This window comes from Talpa occidentalis, unplaced genomic scaffold (assembly GCF_014898055.3).
Source record: "Talpa occidentalis isolate TD23 unplaced genomic scaffold, MPIMG_talOcc4v2.1 talOcc4.9, whole genome shotgun sequence".
In the NCBI taxonomy this organism is placed as follows: domain Eukaryota; kingdom Metazoa; phylum Chordata; class Mammalia; order Eulipotyphla; family Talpidae; genus Talpa; species Talpa occidentalis.
Genome location: NW_023605305.1, coordinates 106,321,390 through 106,337,385, shown reverse-complemented (window position 1 = coordinate 106,337,385; position 15,996 = coordinate 106,321,390). Strand labels below are relative to the sequence as shown.

Here is a 15,996-nt window from a genome sequence, read left to right as displayed (position 1 = left end):
ACCCGGATATCCGGTGTCTGCGCCACTTCCGGCAACGCCTCGCGGCGGGCGCGGCTCGGACCTGTCCGACGGGGAATTGGCGCCGCCGGAAGCGGAAGTGCCCGGGGAGCTGGGGGAGCCTGGGCGGTGGTCGCAGAGCAGAGAGGGTCCGTGGAGCTCGCAGTGCGCCACTCGCCCTGAGTTCCCTTTCAGCTTTGGGGCCGCCTTGTTTGGGTAAATGTAGGAACAGTGGGGACTGGACTTTGTGCAGTTCGTGGCGTCCTGCACCCGCGAGGTCATCCAGCCGGGTCTGGATGGGGTTGGGGATTCCCAGATAAGAGCGCTCTGCCCGCTTAGTAATTTCATCTGGGAATTTGTCAGTAGCCAGAAAGCCCCTCTGGTCGCTGGCCGCGCAGATCCGGGGCCCCAACCCCACGTGCTGGACACTTTCTCTTTCAGAATCGTGTCAATCAGATCTACGGAATGGGAACAAACCGCAGAACCTGATCCTGACCACGCCTCACATCCGAGATCTGTAAGAACGACCATGCCTAGGACTTTATCCTTTCTGCCCTCTCCTTGGCCCACCAGCACTACTTGAAAAATGCACCCTAGTCCTTGTGCCATCAAATACGAATTTCTGTGGACTTGAGAGGTGCCCTATTTCTGTGTTGGCAGAGGGACTCGAAAAAACCAGTAGATACTCTGTTTCCTGAAGGTAAGCATGTAGTTCCTCCAGAAAGTTTCCATGCGGCCTTTCTACAAAATAAGCCAGTTTTAGCGCAAACAGATGACCCTGCGTTAGGGACATAGGAATTTTACCAAGATTGGTCAACCTCAGCGCCATACCCCAAAAGAAACCAATGCATCCTGTGACTCTCCTAAAAATTTCCTGTTGTGGTAACAAAAAAAAAAGAGGAAGTTTTAGTAAAATTTGTCTCTGAACTAGCCCATCCCTGAAAATATGTCCCCTATGAAAAACCCAGACTTTTTACTCATAATTCTGGATACTACTGTGAAGGTGATCCTAAATTACCTTTGCTGCTTAATTACCGCACAAATACTTTCACCGTATATTATAGGAAGGAGAACAGTGTAGCCCCTACAACCTTGTAATTATAAGTTATTTTCCTAATAGAATCTGATCTTTATAAAATGGAAATGTCTATGTAGTGATGATTCATTAATTAGAGGGATTTCTTGAGAGCAACTAAACCTTATACACCACTACTTTTAAAGTGCCAATTCTTCAGAAATTGAAGTCTCCCCCTCAATTCCAAATGACTTAGAATAAAAGGGACTGCTTTTCCATAATCGATACTTAATGGGGAGAAAGGGCAAGAGGAGAGGGAAGTAAAAGCAGTATTTATTTATTAAGTGCCCACTTATTGGCCCGGAATGGCCAGTGCTTCCATGTGTTCTCTCCTAAGCCTTACAACAACCCCGTGAGGTAGGTAATGTTATCCCCATTTGTACAGATGAGGAAATAGGCTCAGAGAAATTAAACATCTTTCTCAAGCTCCCACAGTTCATATATCTAACTCCAATTCACCCTTTTCTACACTGCCACTATAACATTTTTCAGGGGGAGAGCCAACAGAAGGTTTTCATTTGGTATTGGGAGTTACTCCAGGGTGCAGGAAACAACAATTGCCTCAACCTGTTGGTTTTCAGTGGGTTAAAGAGGTGATGTTTTGTCCACAAAGCTTTCAGAGCTAAGGATTACATAAGAACTTTTACCAAGCAATCCTAGGAACTAGAAAACTCGTAGAAGGTGACCATAGCAGAAATTGTTGGAAAAGTTCTCAGCACAGTAGAAGAGAAATTTTTATTTCCTTCACAATCGATCCACTTAGGGAAAAATAAATGGCAGATGAACCAGCGAATGTCAAATTCTGTAATAAACGCCAGTGAGATCATAGTGTCAGAAATGACAGATCCCGCATTACAGGATAGCCGTATTACAGCTTGAATTACATATATCCTTACTCTTAAAGCTTTCTTCTCTGATGTATTTGAAGGAAGGGTCGGAGGGCAAAGGGAAAGGCAAGATAAATTAATAAAATGGCTGCCAAACAATGTTTAATGCCCTCTCCTTTCCCTCCCGCCTTACCGTGTGTTTCCGCTGGACTCACACTGCCACCTGCTGGCAATGCGAAGGGCCTACTAGCTGATCAGTGATTGGAAGTTTTCCCCTGTCTAGGAATGAGATTCCTCCTTTGTGATCTTAGAGGAAGGGGAGAAGGAACACGTCTTTAATCACAAAAGACACTCCTTGGTTCATATACTACCTAAGGGATTTTCTCAATGTAATAGGTACTATACTAAAGTAAATCTAATGATAGGAAGACAGAAACCTGGAAATTTTCCTAGATTTAAAGGGAAAAAGCTGATCGCCCAGGTTCATTTAATAAGCTATTTTCTTCAACTAGAGTTTCACTTACAAGCTGCACACTTTCCACAATCTGTAGGGTTGTGGTGTTTTGCTGCAGTGAACTGAACTCTCAGAGTTAGAACCATGTACATATTCTCCAGTATATTTCTCAAACATTCTACAGAGCTTTACCAGAGGTAAATGCTCTATAAAAATACAAGGTATCTTATCAAATTAGACTATGAATTCCCAAAGGCAGTGATCATACATCCTCTGTGATTCCCGGACAATTCTGAGTATTCAGCTAGTAAGCACTGAATTGTACTGAAGGAGTCAAAGTTGATATCAGTATGATTTTATAATAAAAAGTATTTATTGGCTGTTCAAAGGGGAAACTCACTCCCACCAGCCCATCTTCCCCTTTGATACTCAGTAAACCAGGAATTTTTCAAATACAGACCACATCATCCGCCGGTCCTACCTCAAGCCTTAAATGTTAGCTGATTCATTGAGGGACGTGGGATGGACAGGTAGTCCCAGGTGGATGTCCTGTCCAGTTTGCAATTATTTCGCTACCTTGAAAATACCACCACCAATACCAACTGGCGTAATTCCTACAGTTTCAATCAGTGAACAACTGAGCCCAACTCCCGTGCCCCTCTCCAACCCAGGGCTGCAGATAGAGAAATTTAAGTCGTCACTGAAGCTAATTTTGAGAGCAATGAATGGAAGTAGGGAGGCATTTAATGGACCATGGAAACCCCACCCTTCCCATTCCCAACCTTAGTCTCTTGTACCCGATTGTCCAGGGGGCTGGAGGTGGGTCACTGCCATGAGGAGAGAGATCAGGGAGGCCAGTCCTAAGGAAAAAAAAATATTCACAGTGTTATTGATCAGGGTGATTACCTGGCCTCTCTGTAGCCAGCCACATTAGCAAGTCAAATGCTAACCTCCCTTTCACCCACCCAACCCCAATCTGTATACCCCTTCATCCTAAAAGAAAAGGAGGAAGAACTGTCCTGCCTTCTTGCCTCTGCTGAGATCAAGCCCAAGGCTGATCTCCCATGTTCTGGAGAGATCATGGGAAAAATAGAGCAGAAGGACTGTTTCTGGAAAGTGGGGAGAGCTGTAGTCAGCTTCCCTGCCTTCTACTCTGTGTCCCCTGCTTGCCACTCCCCTTGCCTCTGGCCAAAATCAGGAAATGAAAATAACCACTTTGAAGGAAACTTCAGGTCTAAAACCAGGGAAGGGTGTATTAACGAAAAGAAAACAGTTAGCTGTAATGTAGCTCTTTTTAAACCTAGCAAGGAAATGAGAAGACACAAGTCGTTATCTTACCTTGCTTGGGCACAATGACTGCCCTGGACAATTATACTGAAAAATGAAGTCTCCTGAAGGGTCCCCAGAATAACTGCAAACCTGGCCTGCTGCTCTGTATCCTCCAGCTCCTACCCTTAGAGTTTCCCTGCTTCCTGAGACATGAGAAGTTCATGGGTTGAGACGCATCATCTCACCTTTGTGACCCTTTACTCTCGTCACCATCTCACCAGGTCGCCTCCCATCATAGTCAAGAATCACAGCCGAGTCCAAGGCTTTTGCCACACATCCATCCTGTTGGCTCTGTTCCTGATCCAGAAACACTAAGCAAAAGCTGTGTGCAGAGACCCCAGCCCCAGCCCCAGGTAGCTGAGAAAAGATGATCCTTCAAGGTGGTCCTTGCAGTCATAACTGGCCCCCAGCCCCATCTCCCTCCAGGTGTCCAGCAGCCCATCATGATTCCAGTCGAGGTGAGGGGGCAGGACGGAGGTAGCTGTCCGACATGATCATGTCGCTGGTGAGTTGCTGCTCTAGAAACTCAGAGGTCTCCTCAGCTATCTGGCCTGGAATTCGAAAGTCAACAGCAGGCGGCTCCTGCTTGGGGCTGGGTAGAGGTCGCGCACCCCAGGACTCAGTGGGACAGCCTGTCCCCTGGAGGAACTGCAGGAAATTCTCCTCAATGGAGCCCTCCCTGCTGGGTAGCCTCAGCTCCTCCTCTGGAGCTGACTTGAAGAAGCAGACAAACTGCTTGCTGAGCTCCCCGCGGATCTGCCGGTTAAGACAGCCGTAGAAGAAAGGGTTGGAAGTGAAGCAGAAGTAGCCTATCCAGGTCACCACGCTCTCCACCTGCCCGGTCGAGATGGGTTGAGCACTCAGGGCAACGTAGAGGTGGAAAGAAAAGTAGGGCAGCCAGCAGAGCAGGAACTGTCCCCCCACTGCCAGGAGGACCACTGCCGCCTTCCCTCCACCAAACGTCCGATGTGGGGTGGTCTGGGGGGCCCCCGAGCTGGTGACCATAGTTGAGCGACTGCTGAGAGACTCGGAGCGTTGTCGGGGCGTCTCCATCCACGTGGGCAGCGGCCCGTGCTGCATGGCAGCCACGCGGGCCACTCGGAACATGCTGCAGTAGACCACAAGGATGAGGAGCAAGGGCAACAGGAAGTAAAGGACAGCAAAGACCACCACGAACAGCTGGCAGTAGGCACTGTGGCTCCATTGGAGTGAGCAGCCTGGGGGGATGCTGGGAGCTCCCTCCTCCCAGGAGACCCTTCCCAACACCGGCACAGAAGCCATCGCCAAGGCCTTCACCCACACACCCACCAGCACAGAGGCCACCAGCCCCAGGGTCATGCGCACCTCATAGCGCATGGGGTGGACCACGTAGTAGTAGCGCTCCACATTGATGGCCGACACCGAGAGAATGGCCAGGCTGACAAAGCATATGCTCAGGAACAAGTAGAGGCGGCAGGCGACCTCCCCAAAGAGGTCATGGTCAAAGAGGGCAGAGCTGGAGAGCATGGCCAGGGGCATGAGGGTCAGGGCAGCCAGCAGGTCCACCAGGCAGAGGTGGAAGACGAAGACAAATTTTCGGAGGGCGGGTGTCTTGGCGATAACAGCCATCACGGCAGCGTTGCCGGCCACCGCGGTCAAGTCCAGCAGGAGCATGAAGAAGAGGGCCACAGATTCGGAAGCCACGTCCCGTAGCCCCACTTCGGGGACCCCGCTGGCAGTAGAAGGACCTGGGGTTTGAGGGGCCCTCCCCAAAGTAGAAGAGTTCCCGGATGACTGGGGGATGGGAGAGGACTCCATGGGGCCGAAAGAGGACACCCAGGGCACCTCCTATCACAAGCCCATCCCCCATCCTAGTCCGGTGACCCTGGGATGGCAAGCCCAGGCCCAGGCTTCCCAGTTTGGGGGTGGAAGGAGGTAGGGAAGCAACTCCCGCCGGAGCCGCTAGTGCAGACTCTTGGCACCAGGCCTCTCGGCTGGGCTGTAGGTGCTGAGTGTCAGGCCAGTCACTGAGGGCTCAGGGATGCATCTCTCCTATCCGGCAGGTGGTAGTTCCTCGGGGTCCCACCTTGGTGACTGGGAAGACAGACAGAGGCAGGAGCCTCACCGCCTCAGCATTCCACCTTCCGAGTGGTCTCCGGCTCCTTCTCCATTTCCTTTCCTCTTTTCCACACCCTTCTCCCCTGTCAAGGACTGGTAGGCTGAATCCCAAAGCCTCTGTCTCACTTTCCCAGGGTCCTACTGAGCTTCTAGATTCCCACTCTCAAAGTTGCTCATGTAAATGTCCTGATTTCTTGGCTCCTCAGAATGGCAGGAGCTGTTGGAGGGTAGGAGCACAAGATTGGGTCTCCTGTCCCCCGCCTGGGAATTATTATCTGTGACTCTTCTGGACTTCAGTTTCCTCATAAAGGCATCTGTAAAATGAAGGGAATAATCGCAACTTCACCACTGTGTTTGGAGGATCCGGTGAGGTTTGTTAACGACAACACGATACGCTTTCCACATGCTAGGCCCTGTTCTAAGCACTCGCGGTAGATTAATATTTTTTTCTTGTATTGTTCATTTTTGTGCAGTATTTGCTTTCTCCCCTCACGTGCAGTCCCCATAAATCTTCCACCACTGCATCCCCCATGAACCGTCACTGTGGTCCCTTGTGCTTCTCTCCCCTGTTTTGATGCCCTTCCCTCTCCCCCACCCATGCCTTATATCTGTAGTTTACCTGTTCTCTCTCTCTCTCTCTCTCTCTCTCTCTCTCTCTCTCTCTTTGTTTGGTTTCCCTGTATTCCTCCTATAAGTGAAACCGCCTGATGCTTTCCTTTTTTTTTTTTTTTTTTGATGTTTTTCTTTTTCCTTCTGACTTATTGCACTGAGCATAATGCCTTCTAGCTTCATCCATGTTGCTGCAAATAGCATGAGTTTATCTTTTTTAATTGCCGAATAGTATTCTATTGTGAATATACACTACATCTTCTTGATCCATTTATCTGTTTGGGGGTACTTTCTTTTTTTAAAGAGAAATCTAGTTTTGGTGCTTCCCTGATGGCGCAAGGGGCTAAGTTGTAGCACTATGAAGCTATCCACAGCCACTGCATCCATCACAAGTTCAATCCCCGCCAGGGAGCTACCCACATGGCACAGCAGACCTCTCCTGTTTTACCTGCTGCTCCCCTTAGCAGTGTATTTCAGTAGATCCGTCTGTTCTGTTTCCCATACTGTCTCTGGTGAATCCTCTCACCCCCGCCCCCACACACACCTCTGGCCTGTACCCCAGTTCTTGTATGTATAAATAAATATTTAAAAAAAAAAAACAGTAAGAGAAATCTAGTTTTATTACCTTTCACTGTGAGGTCAACTTTACAGGTTGGGGGGGGTAGTATTTTTATTATTATTTTTTAGATTAACGCATTCCAATCCTTACAACCCTAGGAAGTGCATGTTATTCACATTTTGCAATCAATAAGACAGACCTAGGGGGCCTCCCCTGCTGGCACAGCGGTTGAGCGCTGGGTTGCCAGGCTGCCCGCAGCCTCTGCAGCGCCAGTTCGATCCCCGGCCACCAGCGAGGGTCCCACACACAAAAAAAAAAGACAGACCTAGGTAGGTTGAATAACTTACCGAAGGTCACACAGCTAGTAAGTGGCGAGGTCCAGGTACACAGCCGGGTGGTCTGGCCCTGGAGCCAGTCGTCTCTCCCACCATGCCATGCTGTGCTTGACGGTGCCCCCCACAGCAGCTGCAACACAACAAGCACTCAATAAATAGTGGCTGAATTTGAACCATCTCTAAAAATGTCTCTCACTGCTCTGGGCTACACTAGAAAGAGATAACCTGAAAGGGGGAAGCACTGTGCATTAGTCTGCTCTGACAGCATCACCCACGAGATAAAAGCTGTCACTTGGGGAATGTTGAGAAGGAGCAATGAAAAAATGTCCCAGCTGGAAGGGTATGGGAGGTCAATGCATCTATTTCAGAGCTGGAAGGGTATTTGTTCCTTGAAAGCTGCCCTTGTCCACCCCCTCATTAACTTCTCAAGGCCTCCCTGCCTGCAGGTGGGAGAGGACCTGTTCCCTGGAGCTGGCTACTGGAATATCCCGACCCAGAGCCCGCTTGGTCCTGAACTGTCACCACAGTTGCAGAACAAGGAGGGGGGAGTCTGTGTAAGCGCTGGGTGGGTGACTAAGATGGTGGATGAGCAGCAATCAGAGAAGAAAACTGGAAGAAATTGGGAAGGGAAGAAGTCTGTGGTTTTAGTGCCTTACATTTCCCCTGACCAAGTGGCAGATCAAATCTGTCTTATGCGTCTTGTTCTCCATGCTGAGTTTGTACATAACTGAAATGAGTTGCCCAATGCAATTCAATTTTTTTCATTTCCACGCACTATCTTTGCATCCAGAGCCCCTCAGGATAGTGTGTTAAGGAATGCAAATTAGAGGCAAAAGGTGACCCTGCCAAGTCTGATGGGCTTTTTATAGAAAAGTCACAAGTTCCCTGGGTCATAGCTTCTGCATCTGTAAAATGGGTTGGACTACATGACCTACAAGGTCCCCATGTATGGTAACATCTGATGTAACATCTGAGTTCCCCGGTTGCAGGGCCTTGGGCAGCAGTTTCTCAGTTTAAAAATCCATCATTTTGGGCAGCCCTGGTGGCGCAAGGGGTTAAGCACCACACTATGAAGCAATCCACAACCTCTGCAGCATGAGTTCAATCCCCGGTCGCAACCCACCTGGCACAGCAGACCTCTCCTGGCTCGCCCGCTACTCCCCTCAGCAGTGTATTTCAGTCAGTCTGCCTGTTCTGTTCCCCACTCTGTCTCTGGTAGATCCTCTCACCCCTGTATCTCTGGCCTGTACCCCAGCTCTTGTATAAATAAATAATTTTTTTTTAAATCCATCATTTCTCTGACTGCAATAAATAGGCCCAAGGTGAAAGTTGGGGAGCACAGCCCGCCCCCCTCCCAATAATTCTAGTCTTACAATCAACACTGGCTTTTCACATGCACACCACCCTTGAGCTAATTTATCTTTAGAACTCCATGCATGCAGTAGGTGTTCAGGACAATTTTGTGAACAGAATCAAACTCAGACTGATGGAGTGCTTGCATCCCTGGCCCCTAGCACAACTGCAAAAGCACTGAGGTGGCCGGTCAGCCGCTTGCCAGTCAGGGGACTCTCCTGGGAAAGTCACCTGGCCTCCTGGACTCAGCAGCCCTAACTTTCGACAACTGCCTAGCGACATGGCTTTTCCTAGTGGTAACAGAAGGCTCATTTCAAAATTAAAATGGCCACATAGACTCAGGTTCTGCAGCGATGTAGAGCGGGCCTAAAAGTGGAGATAGCAACTTCTCATAAGACAGTCTTCCAGAAAAAAAATGTGGGAAAAATACCAAGGGAAACATCCCGCCCCTTCCTCTCCATGCAGTGACTTCCGCATCTTTTACCTGAGAGTGGAGCCCAGAAGACGTGACTGAGGCCCTGGGAACCAGAGGAGTACAGGCCCACCATGTCTGCCTGGATGTGAAGAGTCTGTCCTCAGGGCCCACACAGGACCCCAGGCTGAGGGGAGCAGACATGGTTCCCACGTGGAGAGGGAGAAAGACTGTGCGGCCATGATGGAGCCCAAGGCAAGAAGGCAAAGGGCATCTCTTTCTCATACCCCCTTGGCCTTGCCAGACCTCCACACTGACTCCTAAATTCTAGGATTCTAATTTATATCCTAACGGATGGATCCATATACCTCTCCCCCTGCACTCCCTTACTGAGGGACTGGGGTGATGGATGGGGGGCCGTGGATTTATCTTTCATAGGGAAACCCAGGGAGCCTCACTCCACTCCCAGCTGCCAGCATCATGCCTCCTCAGGTGCTCTCTCATCCTCCTACAGCTTCCTTCCAGCAACCCCTCCCTCACCTCCAGGACCTCTCAGTACCTGAAAGCCTTTGCCACCATAGGGGCTGAGGTCTGGGCCTCTTGCAGGGCCATGGTCAAGTTACAGATGGCCTTGCTTCTGGATGCAAGATGTTCATAAGTGCCCAGCCCAAGGCCACAGAGGTATCGTGGGGATTCACATGCACCTGTTTCCCAGATACAGAGCTTCCATCCCCAGGAGCCAAGCCTGGCCTGCCTTCAGACAAGAACATACTGCCCCCCCCCCCAAGCCAGAGATGACTTCCAGGGGGCTACAATAGCAAAGTTGCCCCCCGCCCAGGACACAGAGTTGCCCATTGGCCTGGACGCCAAGAGACCCATTCCCAGTTTGCGGGGGACTCATCTGTATGACATGGGCCAGAATAGATGGGGAACCCTGTGTGCCTGTAGTGTCTTCAGCAGGCAGGAGATCAACCCCCATCTCTAGGCTTCAGAGATGCCCACACCCCAGCACTGCTTCGGGATACCTGGAAGCCCATTCCTGGACAAAACTGCCCACCCTAAGGTAGGGTGGGCTGGTGCTTGGGATGGAGAGCCCCCCCTTGTGCAGGCTGCCTCAGCACTCACCACCAGGCCCTGGATCTGGCCCCCGTTCCTGGCCTAGTCGGCAACTCCTACCTTTGCTGAGCAGCTCCCGGCTCCCATGTGATAGCTCCTCTCAGCTGATGCTTCTCCAAGGCTGCTGAAGCCTGAACCACTGCAGTGAGCTGTGAGAGGCAGCAGGCAGAGCAAGATGCTCCGATAGCTTCTGGGTCCTAACGGCCTCCTGCTTCTCACTCAGCCCCTCAGAGCCACTTCCAAGCAGGGAGCCAGGCACAGTGCCCCCAGGCAAGGCACCCAGGAGTGGCCCCAGGCCTTCTCATTCCTCTCAGGTTTGCAGAGTGGCATCTCAGAAGCCTAGGGGGGCAGGTGGTGGCAGGCAGGGAAGACCCTCCTGGCCAGCCTGCTGAAGTAAAAAAAGAGCACTCAGAGTCAGAACAACCAGGTTTAAAGCCTGGCGCTGGCACCTACTAGTTGTGTGACCTTGGGCAAGTCACTTCCTATTTCTGGCCTTGGCTTCTAATGTGTTCAAAGGGAGTAAAGGATAGATGATCCTTGGGATATTCCTGACAGCCCTTGCGTGGGTCCGTGTGACATCAGAACCAAGATGCTTTTATAGCAGCCGGTGCCAGTGAGACACAGGGCTGCAGGTTAGGCCTGGCAGGGCCGAGGCTCTAGGGCATGATCCAAGGTTTGGCTTCTTTGGAAGCTGCTGAATGTGTGTGGAGAACAGAGGGAACAGTGGCAGTCATGTTTGAAGGGGAGCTGAAGGCCTTATCCGAACCCTCATTCTTACCCCCCAAAAAAAAGTTTTCTGAGATGATATGTTTATCTGGCATGTGGCTGAGCGCTGGTGGTGTGGGGGAATCTCAGCTCTCCATGAGGAATAGGTGGCACCCCCATAGCCCTGCCCCCTTAGAGTGGAGCCAGCCGTACTTGGGAAAGCTCACATTGGGGTGGATCTGTGGGCCTGGACAGAGCTGGGAACACAACTCATGGAGGATCCCAAGCCACGTGATAAGCCTTTGGAGGTGAGTGAAGGAGTATAGCTTCCCTCAAACTCTGAAGAAAAGTTTCCCTGGGTATATGACTGACACCCAGGGATAGGATCCTAACAACATAAAGCTGTAGGACACCCCACATAGCTCACAGCACCCCTGTTTCTGAGAACCAGACATGTGAAGAGGTAACCCAAGACACACCTGGCAGGGCCATGAGCCTTGACAGGAATTCAGGCATGATGCCAGCTGCAGCACGCCCCACTGAGACTTGTCTCTCCAGAAACCTCATCTTCAAAAGGGAAGGGAGGAAATTCTGGAATGGTTTATCGGACCCAACCCAAAGAGCCAGAAGGACAGTGAATTCCCTGGGGCACTCAGAGGGTCAACGGCAAAGAGGCTTCAGACCAGCCCAGAGCTGCCCCTGTGACCTCTGCCATCCCTGGCCACCTTCCATCCTCACAGCTGCTCTGTGTGCCAGCCCTTACTCCCCTGCCCATATTACAGTTAAGGAAACAGGTGTCAGAGGTTAAGTGGCTTCCCCCAGGTCACAGAGCCATCAAGTGCCAGAGCCCATGCTTGAACCCAGGTCTGTTTGAAGCCAAAGGGTGTATTTACTCCTCCCCCTCAGGTCCTCACAACCGCCCTGCAGGCCTGACATGAGACTCTGGGTTGAGGCCCCAGAACCCATTCCACAGAAGTAGCTAGAGCCTAAAAAAACTTGATATGCCTGAGTACAGGGAAATAAAATTAAAATATCACATTAAAATGCCTAGACGGCAAAGTGATTTTATCAGGCCTTGTGCTATTGTGTTAGCAAGATCATCTTGGCCGCCATCAAACCTTGGCATCAATCAGGTAAAGCCTGTTCCTCATCAGCACCTACTTCCTTCCTGCAGGGGCCAGCCCAGACTGACGGGTCCCCCTCTTAGGGGTTCAGAAGGAACCACAGCAGACTAGGGCTCATCAGAACAGGGCCACTGAAATAGCACTGGCTTGGCCAGAAAGCTGTGGCTCTAACTGGGTTCTGCTCCATTGGCAGTGAGACTTGGGCTGTGAATTGCCATCTGTGCCTTAGTTTTTCTATCTATAAAATGGGCAAAATTCTTCACTCTTCGGCTGACCTAATAAGAATATGGAACCTCCAATACAAACATAGTGTCTCAGGTTTTGGGGAGCTAGTCCAGCTATCCTGACTGGTCAGACAATGCATACAGCAGGCAATTCTCCAGGTCTTATGGCCTCTCCCAGAGCAGATTCTAGAGCATGTGCTCAGTTGCTGGGAGCCATCTTGGCTCCGGAGAGAGGAGGGTGGAAAAACCACCTGCCTGTCCTGGCCCTGAGGCATAGGATAATAGTGATGATGATGATGATGATACTGGCTCCGGAGGGCTCACTTTGGGAAGGTACTTCTTACCTTGTATTTCATTAAAGCATATCAGAGGGCCTCCCTGGTGGCGCAAGGGGTTAAGCACCGCACTGTGAAGCAGTCCGTAGCCTCTGCAGCATGAGTTCAATACCCAGCCAGGGAGCAGCCCACAAGGCGCAGCAGACCTCTCCTGTCTTGCCTGCTGCTCCCCTCAGCAGTGTATTTCACTCAGTCTGCCTGTTCTGTTCCCCACTCTGTCTCTGATGGATCCTTTCAGCGCCCCCTCTACATCTCTGTTCTGTATCCCAGCTCTTGTACGCATAAATAAATAAATCTTTAAAAAAATCATATCAGAGTTTGGAATAACTACTGACATTATATCCTCCACCCCACCCTGCCAATCCTTCCCGGAGCTTAGCACATGGGACATGGGGAGACCAACGTGAGCCACTGAGGGCGGTCCCACAAACCACATCAGAGATTCACGGCTCACCATGCTCTACACATAGCCAGGAGGGGGCTCCTGTTACAGGTGGGGGGTAGTGGTACCCCCTTCTCAGTATCACAGTGGGGCCCTTTATGCCAAGGGCTGCTTCCCCATACCACACTTGCTCCTCGGTGGGGTGGTGGGGCCCTATCCAGTCCTTGCCACCAGCACCTTTTGACATGGTTATGCTCAACCCCCACTTTCCTGCCTCCTCAATATGAGACCTTGACGCTGAGCAAGTTTATCTTCCATCCACCCGCCCATTTGTTCAATAACCGGCTATCGGGTGCTTGCCCTAGGCCCAGGGCTCTCTGAGTGCAGCCCCTGGCCTCCTCAGTGCACCCGCCACCTCCTTTGCTGCCCTGTCAAAACTGCTCTCAGGAAAGAGGCTGATAAATCCATTCACGCTGATAGCAGCTTAATGTGTTCTCTCTCCCAGGAATATTAACAATTTAACAGGGAACAAAGGGAAGAAGCTGAATATTGGGATTCCAGCATCAACCAGGGGTGTCCCTGAGATCCCACAATGTAGACGTAGACTGTTCAGCCGCCTACTCCCCAGCCTGGCCAGCCTCGCATCCTCTCCGCACCCCCTCCATCTTATGGATACCCAACCCTCCCCAGGTGGAAAGCAAGCTCACAGCTGGGATCCCCCCCCCCCAAAAGCTTGGCTTCGCAGGCTGTCCAGATCCCTCTCTGCCAGCACCAGCCTTTCGTGCTCTCTGACTCCTACCCCACCCCACCATGGGGGGGGGAGGGGGGCAGGCTGAGGGACTGAGGAGGGAGACAGAGGAAGGCAGAGGTGAGTGTCTTCCCATTCTCTATTCCCCCACAGTCTGGCCTACGCCCCCTGCCAGGAGCCAAGATCCAACAGTATATTCAGCCTGCAGCTGCCACTGGTCATGTGAGCCCATTGCTAGGTTACAGGGACCCAAAAATAAATCCTTCCCAACCAGATTAGAAACTGGGGGCCTCGGATGAACCAGGCTCAAAAGAGCGGCAGGAACACCCACAGTGCATGTGCAAGCCGGGCCTGCGATGAGGTCAGGGAGCCTTCCTCAGGCTGCCCACCCCGCCCTCATTAGCTGGGGCTCAGTGCTGGACCCCAAAGAAAAATGCCAGAGGGCTCCCGGGTCTTTGACAACTACAGAATAAATTGGTCTACAGACCAGTGGCCTTTCCTCACCAGCACTCAGGGATCCTGGGCAGTACCCCCTCTGCCTGTTCTTCCCACCACCTGCCCCGCCCACTGCCTTGCCCCACCCCCAGTGTGCCCACAAAGTACCATTAACCGCATTAACCACTTGCCCAGTGGCCTGCAGGACCATCTGTACCAACTGTCCTTTTCTGGACTTGGGCAGGGAGATCAGCTGTGGAACCAGTGCCAGCCACTTCCACACGGTGTTCCCCAGCAATCTTCGCAGTTAGTTTCAATAACTCCTTTTCAGATGTGGAAACTGAGGCTCAGAGAGGTTAAGTGACTTTCTTTTTTTTTTTTTTTTAAATAGAGGCATGTTTTATTTATTTATTTGTTTTGTTTGTTTTTTTTTTTGTTTATACAGGCACTGGGTACAGTCAGAAGTGCGGGAGGGTGAGAGAATTCACCAGAGCCAGAGCGGGGAGCAGAGCAGGCAGAAGGACCGAAGTACACTGCTGAGGGGAGCAGCGGGCGGCAGGAGAGGTCTGCGCGCCATGTGGGACCCTCCTCCGGTGGCCGGGGAGCAGCCGGGGATCGAACCGGCGCCGCAGAGGCCGCGAGCAGCTTCGCAACCCAGCGCTCAACCGCTGCGCCACCGGGGAGGCCCTAAGTGACTTTCTTAAAGTCACATAGCTGAAGCGCTGGGATTCAAATCCTAGATATTTGGGATTCAGTCTGGAGATGGGGTCAGGAAGGGAACCACAGAGAAGGAAAGGCAGTCCCTGAACCCCTTCCCTGGGGCCTGATTACTGGGCACTTCATTTACTCTTAAGTGTGGCTAGTGCCACTGAGAACTGCACTTTTATTCTATTTATTATTAATTAACCAAACATGTATTGAATTAATTGAAACTACGTTAATTAAAAATCTGTGGCTATGGCTTGGAAAGATCATTGGTTGTCATTGTCACGACCTACATGACTTTGATCATCACAGGATGATCTGACGTCACTCTACAGTGCAAGAGTGACAGGAGCCTGTGAACACGGCCGCCTGGCTCCATAAGAGGTACCTACCTTTAGGGGGCGTTGTCTCACCGTCACCCTCCTCCACATGCTCTGAGCCAGGCCACAGCTTCCCTGGGCCACATGCCTCCTTCTTAGTGATGTTGGGCTCTCTCACCAGGCCTGAGCGGGGCACGCACAAATGTCCTCTGACTAGCACCCCTTTCCATGGGCATCTCAACATGGAGTCAGAACAGCAGAGCTGAAACGCTAGCTATCTTCCAGATGAGTAGGCCTAGAGAGGGGAATTAACCTGTTCAAAGCTACACAGCTAGAGGGTGAAGGAATTGTGACCAGAATCTATGCGTTCAGGCTTCTACTTCTTTATCTGCCTATCGCTACGGATGCAGCGAGCCCATCAGACCCAGTGCTGGGCTAGCCAGCAGCCCCCCCAGTGCCATTCCTCAACCTGCCACATCTCCAGGGCCCTCCCTGACACCTGTTCTCTTCAGCAAAATGATCTTGGTCCCCAGCAATGTTCTAAGGAGGCCTGACGTCCCCCTTGTCTCCCCATGTGCCTTGCCTCCCCATTCTGAGCACATCCTAGAGCCTCTGGAAGCCTCAGATATCCCATCCCTACCTCCTTCAGTTCCCAGCACCCCGAACTGCGAACGCAATTTCCGTCAATTCTAGAAATGCTTATTGCGCATCTGCAATATACAAGGGTGAGAGAGTGAGAGAGGGATACAAAGATGAAACAAATACAACCCTCGGCCTCCTGGTGCTCAGGGTGTAAGGTGGGGACAAAGCCCGTTGTGAGCTTCAAGGGACAGTCAAATTACTGTGGCGAGTCAA

At 51.2% G+C, this 15,996-nt stretch overlaps 1 protein-coding gene across 3 annotated transcripts; it reads right to left on the bottom strand.

The window, feature by feature from the left end:
• Positions 1 to 2,691: 2,691 nt before the first annotated feature.
• On the bottom strand, positions 2,692 to 7,406 carry GPR61 (G protein-coupled receptor 61). Of its 3 annotated transcripts, XR_008550308.1 has the most exons (3): positions 7,295 to 7,406; positions 3,868 to 6,093; positions 2,692 to 3,213 (listed from the first exon to the last, which is right to left on the bottom strand). XR_008550308.1 is itself a non-coding variant. In XM_054691372.1 (2 exons), exon 2 carries the CDS (start codon positions 5,477 to 5,479, stop codon positions 4,124 to 4,126), a length of 1,356 nt encoding a protein of 451 aa, XP_054547347.1. In that variant the 5' UTR covers positions 5,480 to 6,093; positions 7,295 to 7,406; the 3' UTR covers positions 3,845 to 4,123. The 3 variants fall into 3 exon arrangements, 1 of the variants encoding a protein (XP_054547347.1); XR_008550309.1 differs by lacking the exons at positions 3,868 to 6,093; positions 7,295 to 7,406 and adding an exon at positions 3,692 to 3,831; XM_054691372.1 differs by lacking the exon at positions 2,692 to 3,213 and having other exon boundaries at positions 3,845 to 6,093.
• Positions 7,407 to 15,996: the final 8,590 nt, after the last annotated feature.

Coding starts and splice junctions, on each gene's coding strand:
- GPR61 (XM_054691372.1), bottom strand. CDS start 5,479: ATGGAGTCCTCTCCCATCCCCCAGTCATCCGGGAACTCTTCTACTTTG.